The sequence below is a fragment of the Natator depressus genome, chromosome 5 (assembly GCF_965152275.1).
Source record: "Natator depressus isolate rNatDep1 chromosome 5, rNatDep2.hap1, whole genome shotgun sequence".
Classification (NCBI taxonomy): domain Eukaryota; kingdom Metazoa; phylum Chordata; order Testudines; family Cheloniidae; genus Natator; species Natator depressus.
This window is the reverse complement of record NC_134238.1, coordinates 74389650-74415236: the sequence shown is the minus strand read 5'-3', so window position 1 is coordinate 74415236 and position 25587 is coordinate 74389650. Positions and strand designations below refer to the sequence as shown.

Genomic DNA, 25587 nt, shown 5'->3' with positions numbered 1-25587 from the left:
GCCTTGTGGATAGGGGGAAGCGGTAGATATGGTATATCTTGACTTTAGTAAGGCTGTTGATACTGTCCCGCATGACCTTCTCATAAACAAACTAGGGACATACAATCTAGATGGAGCTACTATAAGGTGGGTGCATAACTGGTTGGAAAATCGTTCCCAGAGAGTAGTTATCAGTGGTTCACAGTCATGTTGGAAGGGCATAACGAGTGCGGTCCTGCAGGGATTGGTTCTGGGTCTGATTCTGTTCAATATCTTTATCAATGATTTAGATAATGGTATAGAGAATATACTTATAAAGTTTGCGGACAATACCAAGCTTGGAGGGGTTGCAAGTGCTTTGGAAGATAGCATTAAATTTCAAAATGATCTGGACAAACTGGAGAAATGGTCTGAAGTAAATAGAATGAAATTCAATAAGGACAAATGCAAAGTACTCCACTTACGAAATGGGAAATGACTGCCTAGGAAGGAGTACTGCGGAAAGGGATCTGGGGGTCATAGTGGACCACCGGCTAAATATTAGTCAACAGTGTAACGCTACTACAAAAAAACCCAAAACAAACAAACCCCATCATTCTGGGATGTATTAGCAGATGTATTGTAAGCAAGACAAGAGAAGTAATTCTTCCGCTCTATTCTGCTGATTAGGCCTCAACTGGAGTATTGTGTCCAGTTCTGGGCGCCACATTTCAGGAAAGATGTGGACAAATTGGAGAAAGTCCAGAGAAGAGCAACAAAAATGATTAAAGGTCTAGAAAACATGACCTCTGAGGGAATATTGAAAAAACTGGGTTTGTTTAGTCTGGAGAAGAGAAGACTGACAGGGGACTCGATGACAGTTTTCAAGTACATAGAAGCTTGTTACAAGGAAGAGGGAGAAAAATTGTTCTTCTTAACCTCTGAGGATAGGACAAGAAGCAATGGGCTTAAATTGCAGCAAAAGTGGTTTAGGTTGGACATTAGGAAAAAATTCCTAACTGTCAGAGTGGTTAAGCACTGGAATAAATTGCCTAGGGAGGTTGTGGAATCTCCATCATTGGGGATTTTTAAGAGCAGGTTGGGCAAACACCTGTCAGGGATGGTCTAGATAATACTTAGTCCTGCCTTGAGTGCAGTGGACTGAACTAGATGACCTCTCGAGGCCCCTTCGAGTTCTATGATTGTAGAACCATACTCATTCCATGTAATGGACTAAGTTACCAAAGGAGTTTTTCCAATCCTTTAATCACTCTTGTGGCTCTTATTTGAAGTCTCTCCAATTTGTCAACATCCTTCTTGATTTGTGGACACCAGAACTGGACATAGTATTCTAGTAATGGTTGCACCTGTGCCACATACACAGGTAATACTATCTCCCTACTTCTACTGAGTATTCCCCTATTTATACATCCAAGGACCACATTAGTCCTTTTAGCCACAGCATTGCACTGGGATACTCCTGAGGGCATTCTGCGCCTAAAAATTCTGAGCCAAAAAATTAAAAACTCTGCACAATATTTTAAAATTCTGCAAAATTCTGCATATTTTATTTGTCAATAAATAAATGCAGAGGCTCCAGCATGGCAGTGGGGAGCACAAGCCACTGGCTGCACTAAGTTGAGAGATCACCCTGCAGCCTCCCCACTTGCCAGGACACAGACTCAATGGTGAGGCAACTGACCCTGACACAGCACAAGGCCTGGATCTGCCCCAGAAAAACCCTGGGGCCCTGCCCCTCTGTGCCAGGCATGCAGCTAGTTGGGGGCCAGTGGCATAGGGGTCTGGATGTGGGGGCTAAGAGTGGGGCTAATCAGGGTTGGGGTTTGAGTGCAGGGAGCTCATGGGGGTGGTCTGGGTGCAGGGGTGGAGGTTTGGAGGCAGGGGGTCTGGTGCAGAGGGCTCCAAATACAGGGACTGAGGTTCAATGGGGGTAGGGTTTCCGTATAGAGAGCTAGGGGGGGTCTGGGTGTATGGGGTGAGGCTTGGCAGGGGTGTCTGGGCATGGGAGGTCCGGATGCATGAGGGTTGGCCAGATGGGGGAGCAGCTCCCCCTCCCTCCGTAGCTGAGGAGTTATGGGGCCATGAAGCAGGGGAGGATGCTGAACTTCCTGCAGCTGGGGGAGGTTTTTAGGGGTGGGTCTGACACCGCTCCAACCACTCCTTGCAGGGGAAGAGGAAGTCCTGTCCTCTCCTACCTCCAGCCCAGCTGGGACTAGCAGTTGATCCCAGCGCAGTGTAGGAGCCACTGGCTGGGATGTCTCCAGCCCTATGGTGATTCTCCTCTCTGCCAGCTGTCTGAAACGATGTACCCGTGCAGCTAGGGAGTGGTGCATGACTGCTCTTGCAGCTTCCCTTTGCTTCCCTGTCAGAAAGTCATTTTTCTGCGGGGAAGCAAAGAAATCTGCGGGGGACATGAATTCTGCACATGTGCCGTGCCACAGAATTCCCCCAGGAGTAACTGGGAGCTCATGTTCAGTTGATTATCCACCGTGACCCTTAAGTCTTTTTCAAAATCACTGCTTTCCAGAATACTGTCCTCAATCTTGTAAAGAGAGCCTACCTCTTCCGACATGTATAAACTTATATTTTGCCCTATTGAAATGCATAGTTTGATTGAGCCCAGTTTACAAAGTGATCCCCATCGCTCGGTATCTGACATGTCCTCTTTGTTATTTACCACTCTCATAATCTTTGCATCATCTGCAATTCTCATCAGTAATGATTTTATATTTTCTTCTATGTCACTGAAAACGTATGATAGGGTCAAGAACTGATCCCAGCGGGACCGCACTAGAAAAACAACCATTCAATGATAATTACCCATTTACAACTACATTTTGAGACTACGTTAGCCAGTTTTTAATCCATTTAACACATACCATGCTGATTTTGTATTGTTCTAGTTTCTTAAATCAAGACGTTGTGTGGTATCAAGTCAAATGCTTTACAGAAGTCTATATATATTACACCAACATCAGTAGCTGAAAGTCCATGCTGTCACACTAGTGTGATTCATAAATCTGAAAATGGCTGAGAATTCAAAAACTGGATGGTAACAGATCACATATTCTAGTGATGACTGAACTTAGTGATATTATAAACAAAAACAACTCTCCATAATGCTTGTAGCTCTTTCCATTGCTTCAAACTGATTCCACAGACATTATAAGCTTCAGAGTGACAGACAGATCAAGTCACAATCCTGGAATCTTCATTTCTGTCCCAAAGAGGACACAGTTCTCACTCCCAATGGACCAGATTCATTGAGAAGCTGGTACATACCCTTGCAAGACTCCCAGAGATGGAAAGTCTACTGGGAGAAGTGGTTGCAGCTGTGCAAATCTTCTACAATTTCAGCTGCACTGGAGAGGTTGTCCTACAGTATTAGCACAATCCAAAAAATGGGCAGTTTTGGTTGGAAAAGGTCTGACACCACGGATACACTGAATCAAAAGTCTCAAACTCCTGCTGTAAACTAGAGCTTCCCTTCTCCCCAACACCAACCCTGAGGGAGGGCACTGGCAGTTAACACCTCTTCCCTTCCCAAAGGTTTAATCCATTCTGAATTACACTTCACTTTCTAGGCCCTCTGTAACTCACAACTCTCCAAGCCAGCACTTTGGCCCCAAGCCCCTAAAAATAAAGAGCTGTAGATCATACCTAACTCTATAGAAAAATGTTCAATTCCACTCATTTCTCTCCTATGTTCCTTGCCACTCACACCTTTATGAAGAGCAAGTGTTTTATTTAGCACTTTTTCCTAGGAAAATATTCCGATTTCTATGTGAATGTCAGTTTTAGTTAGGAAAAAATATTTAAACCAAGTTTTTTAAATGCATGAAATGTACATGTTTCTGGCTCCCGACCTGGGAGTTTATCATTATGTACCTTAGGCAAGTCTTAAAAGATTCTTGCTACAACTTTTCCCTGTGTAGTGCTATAAAAATGCTGATTAGTCAAGCAATTTATAATCATTTTAATATTTACACTGAAAGACCTGGAACAAGAAACTAATCTCAGGACCTGAAGCCTAGGATAAATAGCAAACAAGAGGTGTTGCATGGACATAGTTTGCAGAGTATAGAAGTGGGTTATCCCACACTTGGAGCATAAAGGCTGCCAGCTAATTCATGGCTCGAGGGTTCCAACAGCGCTGCCTCAGGAGGATTCTCAGAATCAGCTGGGAACACCAATGCACTAACATCAGCGTTTTCTCTGCAGCCAACCTCAGCAGTATAGAGGCACAGGTCATGAAACACCACTCCGCTGGGCTGGCCACTGTGTACGTATGCCTGACACACGCCTCCTGAAGCAAGTACTCTTCTCTCAGTTAAGTCAGGAAAAAAGGGCTCACGGAGGGCTGCAGAAGCGCTTCAAAGACGTACTGAAAGTACACCTTAAAAAGGGAGGCATCAACCCAACAAACCGGAAGGACTCGGCGTCGAACAGAACACAGTGGTGCCACACCATGCACCAAGCCACAGCTCACTTTGAGGAGAACAGAAGTGCTCATGAGACAGAAGCGACAAAGGAGGAAAGAAAGGATGCAACAGTCCAGCCAACTACGTTTCCTCCAAGATTACACCTTTGACTTCTGTGGGAAAATCTGCAGGGCACGAATAGGGCTCCTCAGCCACTTAAAACCCCACCAATGAACCCCCTTGGCAGACATCATCCTCGCATTGAGGGATAGCCAAAGACGACTGGATAAGGCCATACAGTCAGCTGTGTCAGCTGTAGGGGGGGAAAACAAAATAAAGTAAGTCTAGCAAACTCCCCTCAGAACAGAGAGTTGTGGAGGGAAAGAAACAAAAAATCTCCAGAACCATAACATGGATAACCTATCATTTCTCAAATGCGGCCACCCTGGCTGCATTGCATGTGGCCACCATGGGCTTTTCTTGCAGCCACAGTTTCCGGGGCTGTGATTGGGGGTGGGTGGGGGGGGTTAAGGGGGCGGGGCAAAGCAGCAGCCCCTCCCTCTCCCTGTTGCTCCTGGATCCACTGCCTTGATGCTGGCTGCTAGGGCTGAAAGCAGAGGTTGGACCCTGCCACGTCTGAAGATAGCTGGGACACAATGCTGGAGCAGCTACCTGGTGAGTTCCCCACCTTCCCAGGAGTGGTGGGGCTCAGGGTTTGGGCTTCAGCCCTGGAGTGGTGGGGCGGCAGGCTCTGTCTATGGGGCTTCAGACTCTGGCCCGACTGTCTCCCCTGAACCCCCATCCAGGGCTTAATTTGTCCCCTGGTTTGCCAGGGCTGAGTAAGTATGCTGTGAAAAGTGGTATTTGTATGTTTGTTAATATCACTTTTAACAACAAACTTTCTAGATAGCAATAAATAAATTACAAAGATTTGGACGTGTATGTGCGCATATTTGTTTGGGGGAAAAGTGTGAGAGTGGTCACCAGCAAGAGCTGGTGACCACACTCTGAGGCCACCAAAAAATTTATCCCAAGAATCCCTGCCCTATATCCTCTTTTTCGTAGGATGCTAGAAAGGAAAGTTATCTCTTTGCCAATGGGTTCACAAAGTTATATGCAATATATGGTTGTTCCAACAGAAAATGCATTGGCTAAGTAACTGGACACAAATGATCTCTGACTAAAAGGTGGGACGAGTCAGTTGCAAGGCAAACAAAAAGCCCCAAGAAAAGTCTGTGTGGTGGGGAGGAGTGGACGGGGTGGTAGTAGTGGTGAATGATGCTATTCCAAACAAGAATGTGTGTATAGGGTTTTGCTGCCCCATGAGAGCAATCTGCACCAAGAAGTTATTCTGGTTTTACATTCCTGAGCTTTCCACAGCCACCCCCTGTATCACATGATATATACCGTAGCTAGATAGGAGATTCACAAAGCTTTTTTAAAGGCTTGCTGCCTCTTCCCACTAGAAGCCATGGGTGTTTTTATTACACTGCCTTGACAAGAAGAAAAACGGTTCAGATGTAATACCTTTTTATATACATAGGGTTACTGTTATAGAGCCACATTCTAAAATATACTGCGTACTTGAAAAACAAAGAAGGCTGACCCAGTCACACAGAATAGGATGACAAACGTAGTCTGGCATTTTACTCCTTAGCCACCATTTGTCTCCTTTCTTGGAATGCAGCAACAGGTGCTGAGACATTAAATATAGATCCAATATATTTCAGCTGTTGGATTGGTCTAAGTAGGCAAAAGACAGGTGCCTCTCTGCACCTATATCTGCATGTGCAGATCTGCATTTGCCAGGAGCACACACGAATGCCACAGTCCACACTGACGCTACAAAGATGTTTGGTAAGATAAAAATGTGCATCAGTCATTTCTGTAGAACAAACAGAATGCAATCCCGATACTGTAATAATTTATGCAGCCTCCTAAGTGCATACCAAACTGTATAATAGGTCACCAGTGTGAGAGTAAAGGGTTCCTACCCCGAAGGGCACAAAAACAAGCAAACAGGACAGGACAAGACAGAACATACTCTAAGTGGAGTATGGAGTTTGGCCATTACAGCTAGAATGCTTGATCGAACAGAGTTATTTAAAGAATATTTAAGGAAGAGAGGTCTTGTTATATATTAATAGGAAGGTAGTCGTGGCGTATGGACTTTCATGCACAAAAGGGAACTAGGTATGGGGATAGGAGTCAAAGGTGGTGACAAGAGACAAGATCGGGCAGAGCAAAATGAGTTCAGGAGTCTTGGGCAGAGATGGAGACAAGCCGTGCGAAGAAGAAACTTGCACTTGATACAGAAAATAAGTTGGAGGCAAGGGAAAGGCCAAAGGCTATCAGATACAAGGCCCATGTGGCAAGAATATAAGTCAACTGACAGCTGAAATTTGAACTGACTGGAGATAGTGGGGACAAAGATGACATGACGCACAATGGAGAGAAGGTGGCTGCAATAATCTATTACAAGAACAGACTAATAAATTTGAAGTCGGAAAGGAGAAGGGATATATTTTGGAAATGATGTAGAGATAGCTGCAGCAGGATCTGACAAATGACTGGATGTAAGGAAAGCAGGAAGGAGGAGTTAAATGACAAGATTTGTGAGAATAGAAAACAGCTGTTAAATTAACCAGAACATTTGATCTTAAAGGAAATTTGAAAATGTCTAATTTTATTTTCTCTGAGTTGCATTCTTGGTTCTGTGACTTCCTCCATATCACACTGTACAATTGAAAGAGTTTGTTTCTCTATTACTGTACCAACCTCACTTCCTTAATTCTCCTTCTCTTTCAAAAAGGAGACCTATTTCATAAAGCACTCAAGCAGTAGTCACCATGCCTTGCTCAGTGTGTGTTTTGTCTTGTCCTCTGCATTACAACTGCCAGGAAATTAGTCCAAATTCCCAATCATCTATTCAGTGACTGCGACCATTTCCTCTCCCCAATTTCCTTACTCCCATCTGTCAATACAAAAATATGCCTATCTAAATATTCTTACCCTACTGCACAGTCCACCTCTCTTATCTCACTCACTCTTTGCATTGCTGCTCACCTTTTCCTTTGGCTTGTCTTATCCGTTAGCCCTTTGATTCAAAGCCAATGGTCAAAACAGCTGTTTAATTGACCAGAACATTTAAAATATTGTATTTTTTTAAACACCACTGTTTTAAGTGTTTGATTCTCAGTAGTTTAAAATGAAAGTTGAATTTTCTCAGTCAGAATGGCTGTTCAAACTAGTGATTTCCTCTGTTTTTTTTTTTTTTTAACACTATATTTTACTTCCTTAGAGTCTAATTTTGCGACTCCTAATTTACACTAGCATAAATGAGGGATCTAACAAAAGTTAGAAATGTAGGTGAAAGGAAAATTAGGCTGTTAATATTTTCAGAGACTCATGCTTCTGTGAAATTAGATATTGTGGTTGAATATCTTTTATGTTATACTGTAGTCAAAAAGCAGTATTATTACAGAATATTTATTGAACAGTAATAGCACTAAAATATCCTATTTAATTGTAAGCTTAGCAAATGTGTTTACTATTTAAAATTTGGACCCCTCCTATGGTTAAGTACTTTGGGCTGATGCCCGAGAGATTAGCTCTCATTACATAAACTGGTATGGATGGTGAGCACTGCAGAGGTCAAATGCCTAGCCCTTGTGCTTTGCACTGTTCCACAGTAATATATATGGCCAAGCATGTAGCACTATTGATGAACTATGAAGGGAGTCCCATACAGCCTTTAGTAAAGGATGGTTGTGCCAGCTTGTGATCCTGGGGGTTATGATGGGAAAAGGTGATTTGGAAGAAAACACTTGAACACTAATAGAATCATAGACTTTAAGGTCAGAAGGGACCATTATGATCACTGGAGAAGGAAAAGTCCTCTACTGATGACAACAAAAAACCCAACCTATTGATCTAAAACTTAAATTAGTGAAATGACATTTTTGCCGTGCCTATGTATTAATAGCTTGCCTTTCCTTCAATCTGAGGTATTACCATCCTCTTTCTCTATAACATTTCATTAAGTGGTAAATGAAATCACAGCAGATTGATCAATGCCTAAACGCCACAAATGCAATAATTTATGTCTTGTGACTGCTGATAATATTGATAGCTTGTTGTAACACAATTTTAGTTTAAACCTACATTCAAGACAAATTTTGAGTGTCTTTACTGTACCAGGGGTTCTACACTTTCTAGGCCCAGCACTACATCAGAAATATCCCCGTAGACTAGTCAAACCATTTAAATTAACCCCCCAAAAACAAACAGACCTGGCAGAGAGCCATTCTAAGTAAAATAGTGTACAAGAGAAGAGATACTACTCAAATATACAAAGTCATATTGTGTCTAATTGATTCCACTGGGACATTGAGCATCTTGGTAGCAGTCACATATGCATCATTTATCATCACACAGTTTACTCCCTTCAACAGATGTGTTAAAATGTTTCCATCGCAGAAAGTTATAGAAACCCCAAAGCTGTCCCCTCTTAAAAAAAGCCCAGCAATTTGCATAGGCAAAAGAGAAATAGATCTAAGTCTTCCACATTAAAAGATTTGATTAAAATACAACTCTGTCACATACATCACTTGAGTTGATGTAAAAACTTTCCTTCTATTTTTACAAATGGAAAACAGTCATATCAAACACTGAAATTTCATACACAGCCATACATGGCAACAACTGCGCCTATAGTTTTGTACATGACTGGCTTTGTGAAATGATTAGTTTCAGTTCCGTCACCCATAAAACAGCAAAAATGAACAAATGAACAATGTGTCTTGGAAAAAGAAATGAGACTTAAACAGAACCTATTTCATAACAGTTTAATCTTCACACTTCTCCCTCTGAGACTGATGTAGGCTAAGAAAAGAAAGCCGCTTAATAAAGAGCCACATGGAAAAACAATTTAATTTTCTCATATTACAACACAACTATAAATTTACATTTAATGGATGGAACTTTATATCTATTTACTTTCATAATCCATGACATGCCAGTCACTACAGTAATTACCTTCTTTTTCAAAGAACGTATACGTGGATTGTAAAAATTAAATTTGAGATTAAATTTGGAATATGTCTTTTTAAAATTATTTCTTACTATATTGACTTTTTGTGGTTATAGCAGTGGAAAAGAAATGATGACAAACATCACTACAGTACATAAATGAATTTGACAAAACAGTACTGACACTCTAATTAAAAGAGACTTACACAGGTCTTTGCATCATAACCTTATCTGATTGTTAGCTCCCAAGTCTTACGTTCTGCATACTTTGCTCCAGCCAGGCCTCACGCAATAATCATGAATCTTATGAAGCCATTGCTTTTGTCTGCTCTTACTTTGAGTCTAGATTAGCAGTATCGTAAAGAATACAACCTCCCTGAATTTATCTGCAATGCCACTACTCCGTCCACTTACGTTTCTGTTAAAAATCCACTTCTGCTATGCAGTTTAGAGTGGATTGAGCGGTCTTGCTCATAAATTGCCTGTTGGTCCCTAATCCCTTAAACTCCACTTGTCCACTGCCCTTAGATTGTGAGCAGGCTGAGAGCAGACACCATCTCTGAGGGTTTGAAAAAGGGCTTAGGGCACAGTGAGCAATCCCGTAAATAAAACAAAGTAGTAGTAAGAAAAATAAAGAAAAACTAAGTCACTAATATAAAGCGTTGCCCTAAATGGAAAGCTTGACATAAATCAAAATACTGTAGTGTCATCCATAGCTCATGTTGCTCTGCATGGGCCAACATCCAAGTAGTTAGCAATGTACAGTATCACATGTGGTGCAATACCTGTGTACAGTGCAGTGAGTTAAGGGGTTGGATCCTGCTCATAATTAATGATAGAGTTCTGTCACTCACTTCTTTTTGGGAGAGGACTGAGCCCAAAAGGTTTCAACCTCAATTATAAGTTGTTTTGCCGCGTGGATTGAAGTCAGACCCTGAGGAGCAGACTGTGAAACATGGGCACAATATGTCATCTTCTGTCCTGATTTGCATCCTGTGCTCCCCATAGACTTCAGTGGTATAGGGTAGTGGATAAAACAGGGCGGAATGGATTAACTCACAAAAAGCCACGCACGCCCCCCCTTTGGTGCCCACGAAACCACACATCTGAACGCACAAATGAGCCCGTAGACACAAAAATGCCCATTCATGAACATAAATATAGGATTCTGTAAGCACGTCCTTTGCATCCAGAGTTAAAAAGCTACTTTTATTATACACATGTTCCTCTTTTTTTGTTTAAAAAGCATTTTGATTTAAAACAATATGTTTATATTAAAAGTGTTAAAAATAATACAGCCTAAAGGTAAAAAGTGTCAACACGATGGTGTGGAAGGAGGATGGAGAGTTTGCTTGACTCTCTTGATCTTCAATCCCAAAACATATCAGAATCACAACAAATTACAGACTATGTAATGGTATAGGCAGAAAGGATGCATGAGACTGAAAGATGTATGATAAGATGCCTTACACACACCCCGGCATTTTCATGTACATGTTGTTCAGCACTAATTCTTGTTTGGAGTTTGAAAACTGGGCATAAAAGATTCTTCACTTTTATTCGAAAGAGAATCAATTAGTGCAAGTTACAATCATTGAGCCTGATTCACCTTGTGTTAATCCACATTTACAGCAATGTAAATTGATTCAAGTCTGTGAAATTATACTAATGTAAAGTTGAAGTGATGCAGTGGTAAATCTAAGCCAATAATTATAACTTTGTTGCTGATTAGAGTTCTAATCATTCTGTCAACCTACAGAAACCAAAGGCTACAGTCACCTGTCTTTGCAATGCTCTCTCTGTGACCTCAGACAATTCACTTGACCTCTGCCTCATTTGCTCCAACTGTACAAGGATCTTACCTAACTAAATAAGGGGTGGCATGAAGACTGGTGCTTTCAAAGAGCTCTGTAGATGAAAATGGCTCAGTAGTATTTCACAGGAATGGTATATGGCTAAGATCTCTGATTCAACACAGCATTATCCTTTGCTTTCCAGATTAGCCAGCTCCTGGATAATCATATATACTAGCTCTGTGACATCCAGTGTGTTAATGGAAAAAGTTATCCCAGGGCAGAAGACAAGATAAGGAAAAATATAAAAAAAAACAGTCATTCTTTCCTTGCTGCTCTGGACTGAGATGCAGAACTACTTGGGGAAGAGCGAATTCCCAGCCTCATGTGGTTTTCTAGCCTTGATTCTCAGGAGAAAACATCTCAAAGAGATGAAAAAGGCCTATGGGAGTTAAATTAGTACTACCACCTGAATCATCCAGTGTTCTCTAGTCACATCATTCCACTCAAATCCCTTCACTGATTTCAGGCATTTTACCACATCATATTTATGCTTCTCCAACTCATCTTCAAGACGGTAATAATTTTGCCTTGTCTGGATCTCTCATCTTATTTCCTCCAATTTCCAGGGCACCTTCCTCATTACTTGTACTCTTTCCTCCTTTCACTCTCTTTTACAGCTTCTATCATGTTCCCCGTGGGCCCCTGTTATTGGAGTACGAATATTATTATTCTTAATGACCGCTCCCATCTCCTTCATACCCACTTCTTTCCTATCTTCTAGCTCTCTTTCCACAACCTTCCCTTTCTTGAACTAGTGCCCCACATCTTGCCTTCAGTGTGTCCTATGTAGCTTGGACTGTAGTATCTTCAGGGCAGGACTGCACCAATCTGTGTGTGTAAAAACCATATAAACATATGGCATGATGCAAGTGATATCCAAGTAATAAAACCCACACCATGTCCTCATTCTTCTCCTCTGCAGTCTGAAGTAGGGAGAGTTATCTGTGCAACACCCAGTCTTCAGTCAGAGTCTGAGGCCTTGTCTACACTGCCACTTACAGCGCTGAAACTTTCTTTGCCCGGGGGGGAGGTGAAAAAACAAACCCTTGAGCGATGCAGATTTCAGCGCTGTAAAGTGGCAGTGTAGATAGTGCTACAGCACTGGTAGCTATTCCCCTTACGGAGGTGGTTTTATTACAGCTCTTCAAGAGCTCTCTCCCATGCTGGAGCCGCGACTACACAGCTGGCAGCGCTTTAACATTGACTGTGTAGACATACCCTAAATCACGAGCACATTTGGGGCTAGTGGGTCTTTCCTACTCCTAATTAAACCTGGCTAGAAAATATTCAGTGGCACGAGACATGCTGAAATACTGTTTCGCTGAAGCAAAAAAGTTTCAGGGAGACGTATCGATTTCAAAGTTTTGGCGGGAACTATAGCCTGGTGACTAGGAAAGAGACCTAGGGAAACCGAGGTTCAAGTCCCTTCTCTGCATGATTCAGAGTAATCTGCGAAGAATATCTTTGCTCTGAATCAGGAAGAGCAGAGACTGGAACCTGGGTCTTCTGACTCCCCAGGCCTGTGCCCTAATCACCATGTTACCTACACCAGCATCCACAATCACCTTGAAATGCCCATGTGTCATTCCAAAAAATGGATATTTTGGCACAATTCCATTTTTGTTGAAATGTTAGAAGGGTCTGCTTTCCACTCAAATGAAGAATGAAAACAAATTTTGAAACCTTAAAAGTTGCTGGGAAACGCAATTATTGTCCTTCATTCAGGTCTACCCCTAATAGCTCAAATACTAAGGAAACTTCTACCTCCAACACTTGTATACTATGAATGTCCTTCCCCACTTTGATGAAGAGTCCAGCGGTAAAGGGTTCCATCACAAAAGGCCAGTATGGTAGGTAGCAACAGGAAGAATCTTCTGCAGATAAACCCTAGATTATCCTTGCTGGTGGATGCTTGGGATTGAAAAAACTGTGAGAGCCCAATAGCAGTTCCTTAAAAATGCTTTCCCAGTTGACAACATTGGTCAAATAGGGAACATTCCACTCCAGTATTAGGATGCTGGGGGACTCCCTGACTATTTCATAAGAACTTATCTGCCTGCCTGGGAAAAAGGTAGTTGCAAAATGTCAAAATGTGATCCATAATCACTAGAGGGGCTGAGTATTTACCTCTCAAAATAGGGAGTACTATGGGGCCTCACAATCTCTACATACAGCAGCTAATTTTGCATGTCCTAAGTCCTAAAAGGAATAAAACATGTGAGTTCGTTCCTCCATAATCTCATTTACATTTAAAAAATGCTAGCATGGCTACTCAAAGCTCAATGTTTTTCAGGAATGCACAGGTTTCACACTGATGAACTGCAGAACTTAGAACTGACTGTAATAAAGATACAGTAGACACTCTGGTTCTGAATGGTTCTACTTGTGCATCCTACTAAACAACGGATGATGTGGTGCATTTCAAAAATCTTTCATAGCAAATATCATTCCATTGTACTTTAGGGGCAGCAGAGTTTATCTCATGTTATGTTTGGAGTTGAAAGTTCTATTAGAAAACAAGATTATGTATTTGGTAAATATACAACAGAAAACCTGTAGAATGAATGTCTCAGCTACTGTATTCTAAAGTTTTACACATATTAATATTTTATCCTAGGAGAGAGATATGCAAAAATAATTTATACCGTGACAACTTATACTGCGTCATCTCCTTTTTAATTTTACTGCACTAAAAGCATTTAGCCTCAGGTCACTTCAAGCAACAAAGTCAGAACCTAAACCAGTGCAATTTTTATAGCACTTACAGTTTTTTTGGGTTGCTCTGTGTGCCTAAAATAGGACACAAGAGTCTACTAGAAATAGTACATTACAGGATTTCTTTTCTTAAATTTTACCATGCTGTATGTTTTGGCCTGTACAAAGGTATCTATATATAGAGGTTGGGGGGAGGGGGGTTTTTCAAAGTTAGACTCTAAAAAGGTAAATACACAAATGGAAAAATGTATGAAACGATATTAATATAGACCAGAAAGTAATGGCATTGTGGCTTAAAGATCAATACAAAGGTATTTGTTGAACTGTTACTTAGCAACATTAACAACACAGCATGTTTTGGCATAATTGAACACAAAGTTCAGTTTCCCTTTAATATTCTCCTCTGGACCACGTGTAAACAGTGATCAAGGACAGAAACTGCAAAGCCACACAAGAGTTACTGCTTTTAGAGTAGCAGCCATGTTAGTCTGTATCCGCTAAAAGAAAAGGAGGACTTGTGGCACCTTAGAGACTAAAATTTATTTGAGCATAACCTTTCGTGAGCTACAGCTCACTTACTGCATAACCCAAATACTCAATTTACTTTGGAACTAGTACAATATACAAGAAGGAGGGAGTCTCTCTCTTACTCCTAATTGACACTGGCACAAATTAGATCAAACTCACACCCAAAGACAATAATGTATTTGTTAGATTAATTTTTGCTACTCAGAATTAACGGTTAACTTACCTTACTGTTAAAAAACTGCATCTTATTTCCTGTTTGAATTTGTCAACCTTACACAGAAAGCACTCATCACCGTTTTTAATAAAACAGTAACTTACTTGGTCAGCTATCCAACAGAATCTGAATGCTTGAATTCTGCCATAAATACTCTGATACATAAATACATTATTAATCAATTAATTTGTAAACACCTAGAAGATAAGGTGATAAGAAACAGCATGGTTTTGTCAAGAACAAATCATGTCAAATCAATCTAATAGTTTTTTTTGTTTTTTACAGGGTAACAAGGCTTGTGGATTGGGGGAAGTAGTAGATGTGGTATATCTTGACTTTAGTAAGGCTTTAATACTGTCTCTCATGACCTTGTTATAAACAAACTAGGGAAATACAACCTAGATCAGTGAATCTCAACCTTTCTAGACCGTTTACCTCTTTCATGAGTCTGACTTGTCTTGTGTCCCCCAAGTTACACCTCACTTAAACTACTTGCTTACAAAATGAGCCATAAAAATACAAAAAAAAAGTGTCACAGCACACCATTACTGAAAAATTGCTCACTTTCTCATTTTTACCATACAGTTATAAAACAAATCAATTGGAATACTGTACTTACATTTCAGCGTGTAGTATCTAGAGCGGTATAAACAAGTCATTGTCTGTATGAAATTTTAGTTTATACTGACTTTTCTAGTGCTTTTTATGTAGCATGTTGTAAAACTAGGCAAATATCGAGATGAGCTGATGTACTCCCTGGAAGACCTCTGCGTATCCCCAGGGGGAGGCATACCCCTGGTTGAGACCCATCTGACCTAAATGGAGCTAGTCTGATAGGTGGGTGCATAACTGGTTGAAAACCACTCCCATAGAGTAGTTATCAGTGATTCACAGTCAAGCTTGAAGGACATAGCAAGTGGGGTCCTGTTCAATATCATCATCAAGGATTTAGACAATGGCATAGAGAGTACACTTATAAAGTTTGTGGACAATAACAAGCTGGGAGGGGTTGCAAGTGCTTTGGAGGATAAGGATTAAAATTCAAAATGATCTGGAGAAATGGTCTGAAATAAACATTCAATAATGACAAATGCAAAGAATGCAAAGAACTCCACTTGGGAAGGAATAATCAGTTGTACAAATACAAAATGGGAAATTACTGCCTAGGAAGGAGTACTGCAGAAAGGATCTGGGGGTCATAGTGGATCACAAGCTAAGCTAAATGAGAGTCAACAGTGTAACACAGTTGCAAAAAAAGCAAACATTTGGGAATGTATTAGCAGGAGTGTTGTAAGTAAGACACGAGAAGTAATTCTTCCACTCTACTCCGCATTGATGGCGGTCAAACTGTGGCTCGCATGCCCCCTACGTCCCCCATTTTTCATCTACCAGACTGTGGGGGTCGGGGGGAGCTCAGGACCTCTGCCTTTCAGTGGGGTGGTGGGGTACGAGCTTCTGTCAAGTGAGGAGGAGGGTCTCGGGGTTTCAGCAGGAGCGGGGCTGAAGCCGCCAACCCCAGCTGGTGTGCTCTGGCTCTCAAACTTCTGAAGATTGTTGTATGTGGCTCGGAGGGCCAGTAAGTTTGGCCGCCCCTTGATTCGGCCTCAATTGAAGTAATATGTCCAGTTCTGGGAACCACAATTCAAGAAAGATGTGGAAAAATTGGAGAAAGTCCAGAGAAAAGCAACAAAAATGATTAAAAGATCTAGAAAACATGATTTATGAGGGAAGATTGGAAAAGTGGGTTTGTTTAGTCTGGAAAAGAGAAGACTGGGATGGGACACGACAACAGTTTTCAAGTACATAAAAGGCTGTTACAAGGAGGAGGGTGAAAAATTGTTCTCTAACCTCTGAGGAAAGGATAAGAAGCTATGGGCTTAAATTGCAGCAAGGGAGATTTAGGATGGATATTAGGAAAAACTTACTAACTGTCAGGGTAGTTTAAGCACAGTAATAAATTCCCTAGGGAGACTGTGGAATCTCAGTCATTGAAGATTTTTAATAACAGGTTAGACAAACACCAGTCAGGGATGGTCTAAATAATACTTCGTCCTGCCTTGAGTGCCCCTCAAGGTCCCTTCCAGTTCTACGATTATGCATCTTTGGGCTTGCGATTATGTTTTCAGTGTTAGGGTAAGTCTACACTGCAATCAGAAGTGTGACTGCAGCACCTGCAGACCTACCCAAGCAAGCTTTGACCTAGCTAGCTTGAACAACAGCAGTGAAGCTGGAGCAGCATGGGCTAGCCCCTCCTGTACATATCCAGGGTCCTGGGTGGGCTTGTGCAGCCTGTGCTGCAGCAGCTTCACTACTATTGTTATTCAAACTACCTAAATCAGTGCTAGCTTGGATAAGTCTACACATGCCACAGTCACACCTTGCACTACAGCATAGACATGCCTTCAGTGTTGTGCCTGGGGCCAAGGAGCTACCTGGCAGTGTTAAACTGGATCAGATATGGCGGTCTAACATAGCTGCAGATTCACTCAATTTATAATTTTGTTGACTGAATCTAGCCTTTACTAGCCATTTTCTCCCTTCCCCTTATTTGTGGGTCATGACAACTAAAAACAGTGGTACTGTAGTCTCATCTCAAGACACGACATTATACACACAAAAAATCTCATGCAGCACAAATCTTTTCTGTACAATACGATCAGCATATAAAACTAACGTATTTGTGGAGTTTCTAGTGATCGATACATTTAAAAAGAGTAATCTCTGCCGACTCATACTCACGCTTGCTCTTTCTAGTTTGTCACCGCTTCTGTTTTCCATTGAACACTTATTCAGGTCAAAGCAAAACAAAATCCAGTGTCTTACCAATTAAAGCAACTGAAGTACTTTAAATCTCAAAGTAATCTCTTCTCCTCAGAAACCAACCCCTTACCTTGGCCACCTTGAAGGCCTTAGCACCTCACATTATGTCCAGAGAAATTAAACAATCTGTATAAAAACCAAAGTCATCTTCCCAGAGAACGTTAAGAATCTAAATCAGACGGATATAAGAACTTTGCCTTAAAAAAAAAATGTACTTTTGAAATAAAGTGCACTTTACAAAACTGTCTGACGTTTCCTGTGTGTAAACCAGAGAACGTTTCATGCCATGGCACGCATGCTACTTGCTCTCCTATTGTACAAATGGGGTGGAATGTGCACGTTGCCATAGAGATGTACATTCTCTCTTTTTTCACAACAGTTGCTACAGGAAAGTATTTCAATTCTACAATAATTTCTTGAATATTCTATTGGAAAAAAAGTGTGTGCTTTTTAGTGTATTTGTTCATTTGGGGAGAAAGGGAGGGAGAGCGTATGGAATTTCTGAATACTACAAGAATGTCAAAGATCATGCTTAGTCATTATATACATAGATTATGTTGTTGTCTGTATCATTAAATTTCATTCGATACAGTCCTATTTTTCTGAAGATCAGCTAACTATCCTTGTCTTTCACATCATGTACAAGATAAGTCTAGCTGTAGCTCACGAAAGCTCATGCTCAAATAAATTTGTTAGTCTCTAAGGTGCCACAAGTCCTCCTTTTCTTTTTTCTAGGCCTACAGTAATTTTAACACATTCAAGTGGTGGCATGAGATAGAGAAAGGTGGGATGGGGAGGGAGAGCCTTCTGAAATATTCTGAAGAGCTTTCTGATTGTTTTGTTACCAAATGGGAAATACTTGGGTTTCCTTGTTGCTAACCTGATTTGTGAGAGTCATACTGTTTCGCTCTTTCAGTTTGGAGTCTCCACAGAGACTACTTATGAAGATCATGAAATCAAATTCTTTTCAGAGAAAGCCAGTTTTTTATCCCAGTCTCGACTTTTTCTCCCTTCTGTACAAATGCTCTTTTGTATACATACCGAGTTTCAGGAAATTACTCCCCCTCTCCACCATCCTCCTCCACAACTTGCACAAAACAAACCCCCCTAAAAATCAACACTGGTGAATAATTGTGTTTTTGTTGAAATGTTTCCAGCTCTTCCACACGTTCATGCTACAAGGAGTAAATGAAACCCTTTGCTTTGGCAATGTTAGTTCCAGGTACACTCCTCTCAGTTTAAACACCCCCCCCACCCAAACTAGTATGCACTTATACTGAAAAGGAAGTCAGCAGCAACAGCAAGCTCATTCCCAAAATAATGATCTTTCACTTCTCCCCTACAGAGCTTCCTCTTTGATTACAAATATACAGCATTTCCAATTCCAAAAGCCTTTTACTATACATTGTTTCTTTCATTTACCAGTACTTTGTGTACTCTTAGGTCACCCTTGCACAAATAAGCAGACGTCTTTGGAATCAAGACTGCGGTTGTTTTGATTCTAGTAAAATCTAAAAAGCAGTCCTTAGATGATTCTGCCAAAGTATTTTCCCCCTCCCTTATGAATGGTTCAACGCTAAAATGAGCGAAACTCTTATTCATTTTCTGTTGTGGCTGCCAAAAGCAGCCCTGAAGAAGACCCTAACTGCACTATATTTTTAAATGAAGGCCTTTGAAAAAGTTAAAACCATACCTTCCTTGGATTCATCAGCTTCTGAGCTCATGGTGTCAGTGTAACTCACTGGAGGCCAGATTACAGCTGACGTGCTCTTTGAGAAGCAGCAAGTCAACTTCTCAAAAAAAGGGTGGGTGGGATTATGAGGGGAAAAAGTCTGTGAATTCAACAAATCAGCACTCAGCTATGTGCAAAGGATTCCGCCCCTTTCTGAACTGCACACAAGCAACTGTCTGGGAAGCAGCACCTTGCAGAAACTCATTTCCCAGCAGTTAGTTGCAGTTTATACATTTTACTCCATCCATCCATCCCCCCTTTACCCCCCATGTCTTTTAGACTTCAGAAAGGGTGGAGTTTTACTTGTTACAGCACGCGGAATGTGTATGAGAGAGAGCAGAAGTGAGGCAAATATCATTAAGTCAAAAGCAGCACTGAGTGGTAACGAACATTTTATGACAGTGATTGACAAGCAGAAGGGGCCTCAGGCAACTTGCTACAAGCTCCAAATGAAACCATTTTTTTAAAACCTAAATTGCACTTTTCACCACTACATGTTACTTGGAATTAGTTCTAAGATATTTGAAATTGGACTGGTTAACACTGGAAGGCAGTAAGATTTAAAGTACTTCAAGGAGGAAAAATGGCAGCTTTACTTGTTTGTTTAAACTAAGGTTTCATAAACAGATTATTTTACTTTTTTCCCTCCTCCATGTTGAAAATGTGGTACTATAGAACAGATCCTCAAAGAAGCAATTCAGCTGAGATTTTTCATGGGGGAGTTTGTTTCCTATTATTATTTCCATTTGTCTTTATACTACATGCCCCCATATACATCCACATATCATAACTTTTAAAGGCCCACTCCCAACATTTTCTGCAGCATAGCAATAGAATGTAATGTACATCTTTTCCAGTATCCCCAGACTGCTCATACACAGTAGATGTTGTGACCAGAGCACACAGAGTAGGTTCAAAAGCAATGAAGGTAATTAATGGGAGGACTCTATATTTATTGCTGACATAGACTACATTTAAACTTATCTCTGTGGAGCAAAGGAACATTTTTCTATTAGTTTCTTTGATATATAGGTTTAGTACAGTGCATAGGCTAAAGAACAATACCTAGTAGAAAAGTTATGACCTAAGTATAAAAGCAGAGGCAACATCTCGAGCTCAGAATCCAGGTTTGCATTCCCAGCTCAGACACAGACAACTTCTGGGTGAGCAGAATACCTCCCAGAGGTGTTGAGAAGCTTTACATACACATGTTAAGTGCTTTGGATAAAAGGTGCTATAAACAATAAGTGCTCAGGTCACTGAAGGCTGACTAAATAAAGTATCTTTCAAGCTGCAGTCAGGAAACCCCCAAGGTTGGAGACCCAAGTCACTGATTTGGTGGTCTCCATTTAAAAGTGTGCCTTCAGAACAAAAACATGGAGCACCATAAAATCTAATACTCCATGACATCCATTCAAACTTACGGGAACACATTCAGGAGAAAGGATGGTCTTACAGTTAATGAACTGGAACTTGAAATCTACGTTTAACTCCTGGCTGTGCCTCAGACTTTTGTGACCAAATCACTTAATATCTCGGTGCCTCAGTTTCCCATCTAGAACATTTTCTGTCTGAACTATTTAGAATGTAAGATCTTCAGAGCAGAGCCTGTCTCTTACTACATGTTTGTACATTGACTACAATGGGGCCTGTGTCTTCGCAGGGGCTTCTAAGTGTTACTGAAATATAATTATTTATCTGTAACAACCACCACTCCATATTGGCCTCCGCTAGTGGGGCTCCTAAGTCGCTCCCTAAGGAAACTAAGATACGTTCCATGGTCTTCACTGCTGGCACAGTTCAGCGGGGAAAAGGAGAAGTCTCACCAAATGATATCAGAGGCCATCCTAGAGAAAAAGCTACAGCACAGCACTGGCTGAAGAAGCCACATTTTCAAGTGAGAAGTTACTCTTTCTGCACTCCCCTGCTCCCTATGCACTAGTCTGGAATGACTGGATAGCAATCAACAACCCACTAAAAAATGCAGAGACTATAGAAGAGGCAGGAATTACTGAAGTGTTAGACAAGATCAATAGCCATAGCCCTTGGGGCCCTTTAACTAAAGGCAGAATTTCTAGGAGGATGAACATCCAGCCCATAATTTGAGATGGCATGCAAGGGCTTTCCATGAGTAAATTTACACAACAGAAGCCTACTAGTCCCCACTTCCCCACAGACCAGAGGAATAATTCTTGTTGATAAACTTTACAGAGTTGTAGAATTCTCTGAAGTTCTAAAATGCATAAGTCACTTCTCTAAAGTGGTTTTAGAGGCCTTCAGAACTATTCTAGGGCATTCAAGAAAAACAAAAAAATGACAGATTGTTAAAAATGCTGTCTCTGACTCAAACTGAACTTAAACAGCATCTCCTTCCTCAGGATATTTGCCTTCTGTGTTTACAGGGCCACAGTTGAGACTTGAGTAAGTGATAAAAGTTTTTCAACTTTTCACTTCTGTCCACCGTACAGACCCAAAACAGCATTAGGATCCTGAGCTAGATTCTTTTCTGACTTATGCATCATCTTGTGCAGAATAGTTAAACAGTAAATCCCAATGGCCGGGCCACCAATGTTTTCAAATTCTGCCCCCTCCCCGAATAACAGCTGTGCAAACCCAGTAAAGGAAATTCTTTACCTCTCAACTGCAATCCACATTGTGATATACCTGGACATGAAGCCTTCAGTGCTTAGGAAACTCCAACTAGCACAGAAAGCTGCAACACAGGCAACCACAAGCACATCAAACCTGCCCTCCACTCTCTCTGTAGGTTTCCCATAGAATTCTGAATCAAGTTCAAGGACTTGGTCCTTATCTTCAAGGTGCTTCATGGCCCCGGCTCAGGATATCTAAAAGACCACCTAAAGCTCTAGGATAAAGCCTATGATCAACAACTATGCTCCCCTGGCACAATGAAGCTCGACAAAGATAAAATTCACCTGTGCAGGACACAGAACCTTCTTGGGCCTGTCCAAGACTATGAAATGAACTCCAAGAACTGAGGACTGTCACACACCTCACCACCTTTGGCTCCAAGTGCAAGCTACATTTCTTTGACCTGGCCTTCTCTAACAAGCACGTATATGTTAAAAAACCCTAAAGCCTTACCAAGCCATGACACTCCAGTACACATGCTCCCCCCATTAGGAGAGGATGAGAGAAGAAACAACACATGACAGTTTTGCTTCATGCAGTACTAGAAGGCAGATATCTTTTATTGGACCAACGTCTGTTGGTGAAAGAGACAAGCTTTTGAGCTTACAGAGTTCTTCAGGAAATGTAAGGCACTACAGAGTGTGGTGTAAAGAACCTATATAGAACAGGAGAGGGCAATTTTCGGACAATGCAATTGCACAGATAAAACCAAGGCAACATTTGGCTTGCAGACAGTCACTGGTGATGATGTGAGAGTGAGAAAGAGTCCAGCTTGACTTTCAGATCCCAGACTGAGGAAACAAGTCCGGTAGTTTTAACTGCCAACTGAATAAGTCTGATATGGAATGATTAAGATTCAAAGTAACAGAACTACAAAACCATTTTTACAGGTGCTTTTCAGACTAAACTAAGTTACTGTGCAGCAAGCCAGGTGTGAATCTACAGTGCAACAGCTTGCTGCGCACTAACTTTCCACGTGGACACTGCTACTGTGCAGTGAAAGTCTCAGAATGTGGCTTGATGCACTACTACTTGAAAAGTTTAGTATGTCAAGCTGTACTTCAGGCCCTCCACTAGCTATACCAGTGTACAAACGGCAAGTTATTGCATGGAAAGCTGGTGCACTATAGTTTCACATCCTTCCCTCGGGAAGAAAAAAACCCCACAATCTTTATAAAACAGATCATCTTGAAAGTCAGTGAGTAATTCTCTCAAATGCATGACTTCAAAAACCCTGTAATATCACCTTTAAAAAAGGCTACTGGACTGGTTTTCCTCTCAGGGGCAGGAGAGAATTCCCTTAGGAGACTTAGACCTAAACTATGTGGCATAACCCTTAGAATTATACAGCATTTAATAGACACTGATTACAGAATCACTCAATATGTTATGAAGCTGGAGGACAGATGGGGTGCAGAGTAGACAGTGGTCCTCTGTATAGTATAGTGTTTCTCCATCGAGTAAAAACCTTCAGTGGTTGATGATGGCCTGAAGGGACACATCTCACTCCACACCATTTCAAGAATGCTGGAAACAACAGCTGTTGGGACCCAAGAGTCCAAGTTTACCCAAGCTACGGATGAGGCATTCTTGGTGAAGGATACACAGCTGCAGAAATCTCTTCTGCAAAAAATCAGGTTTCACTCACATTTTGCCTCTTAGAGCACAACTTAAGACTCCTCTGTTTACATAAGTATTTCCTCATTAGATACTCGTGTCTAACCCCATTCCCCCCATATAGCTCAAATGAATGGAAAAAAAAATCTACAGAATCAAGCCCACCAAGAGAAGAGCAGCGAATTCAGCCACTGTAGACTAGTCCTTCGTCAACTGTGCTGCTGCCTTCAGGGCCGAGTGTTTGTCTTACTGTGGCTGTCAACAGAAGACAAGACAAGAGCAATGCCTTCTATGATGAGATTACTGGTTCTGTGGATGAAGGGAAAGCAGTGGATGTATTGTTTCTTGACTTTAGCAAAGCTTTCGACACGGTCTCCCACAGTATTCTTGTCAGCAAGTTAAAGAAGTATGGGCTGGATGAATGCACTATAAGGTGGGTAGAAAGTTGGCTAGATTGTCGGGCTCAACGGGTAGTGATCAATGGCTCCATGTCTAGTTGGCAGCCGGTATCAAGTGGAGTGCCTCAAGGGTCAGTCCTGGGGCCGGTTTTGTTCAATATCTTCATAAATGATCTGGAGGATGGTGTGGATTGCACTCTTAGCAAATTTGCGGATGATACTAAACTAGGAGGAGTGGTAGATACGGTGGCAGGTAGGGATAGGATACAGAGGGACCTAGACAAATTGGAGGATTGGGCCAAAAGAAATCTGATGAGGTTCAACAAGGATAAGTGCAGGGTCCTGCACTTAGGATGGAAGAATCCAATGCACCGCTACAGACTAGGGACCGAATGGCTAGGCAGCAGTTCTGTGGAAAGGGACCTAGGGGTGACAGTGGACGAGAAGCTGGATACGAGTCAACAGTGTGCCCTTGTTGCCAAGAAGGCCAATGGCATTTTGGGATGTATAAGTAGGGGCATAGCGAGCAGATCGAGGGACGTGATCGTTCCCCTCTATTCGACATTGGTGTGGCCTCATCTGGAGTACTGTGTCCAGTTTTGGGCCCCACGCTACAAGAAAGATGTGGATAAATTGGAGAGAGTCCAGCGAAGGGCAACAAAAATGATTAGGGGTCTGGAACACATGACTTATGAGGAGAGGCTGAGGGAACTGGGATTGTTTAGTCTGCAGAAGAGAAGAATGAGGGGGGATTTGACAGCTGCTTTCAACTACCTGAGAGGTGGTTCCAAAGAGGATGGTTCTAGACTATTCTCAGTGGTAGAAGATGACAGGACAAGGAGTAATGGTCTCAAGTTGCAGTGGGGGAGGTTTAGGTTGGATATTAGGAAAAACTTTTTCACTAGGAGGGTGGTAAAACACTGGAATGCGTTATCTAGGGAGGTGGTAGAATCTCCTTCCTTTGAAGTTTTTACGGTCAGGCTTGACAAAGCTGTGGCTGGGATGATTTAATTGGGGATTGGTCCTGCTTTGAGCAGGGGGTTGGACTAGATGACCTCCTGAGGTCCCTTCCAACCCTGATATTCTATGATTCTATGATTCAATCCTTTTGATTGTAGGTTGTAGAAACGTACTTACCTCTAAAAACGCTTATTTCTATCCGGACCTAGATTACAATGCTTACTCCCACAAGAGATAGTTCTGTGGTCAATCCTATTTACTTTCAAATCTAAATATAAAACTTATCTTTCTCTTTCTCTCTCTGTCTCTCACACCCACACCCCTGTTTCTCCTACACTAGTGGTTCCCAAACTTGTTCCGCTGCTTGTGCAGGGAAAGCCCCTGGCGGGCCGGGCTGTTTACCTGCCGCGTCCGCAGGTTCGGCTGATCGCGGCTCCCAGTGGCCACAGTTGACTGCTCCAGGCCAATGGGAGCTACTGGAAGCAGCGGCCAGTACGTCCCTCAGCCTGCTCCGCTTCCAGAGGCTCCCATTGGCCTGGAGCAGCGAACCGCGGCCACTGAGAGCTGCGATCGGCCGAACCTGCGGACGCGGCAGGTAAACAAACCGGCCCGCCGGGGCTTTCCCCGCACAAGCGGCAGAACAAGTTTGGGAACCAATGTCCTA

The 25587-nt window shown here is 41.8% G+C and overlaps 1 protein-coding gene across 3 annotated transcripts in view; it reads right to left on the bottom strand.

The window, feature by feature from the left end:
• Positions 1–25587, bottom strand: part of TNFAIP8 (TNF alpha induced protein 8) — a 103888-nt gene that overhangs the window by 9221 nt on the left and 69080 nt on the right. Inside the window, exon 1 of one of the 3 annotated variants that reach the window (XM_074953009.1) lies at positions 19258–19369. The exons of 1 other annotated variant lie outside the window; for it this stretch is intronic. In XM_074953009.1, the coding sequence (XP_074809110.1) occupies positions 19258–19288 (31 nt within the window). In that variant the 5' untranslated portion in view covers positions 19289–19369. Of the gene's footprint in view, positions 1–17634; positions 17741–19257; positions 19370–25587 lie in introns of those variants that run through there. One more of the 3 variants, XM_074953013.1, reaches the window with a different exon arrangement.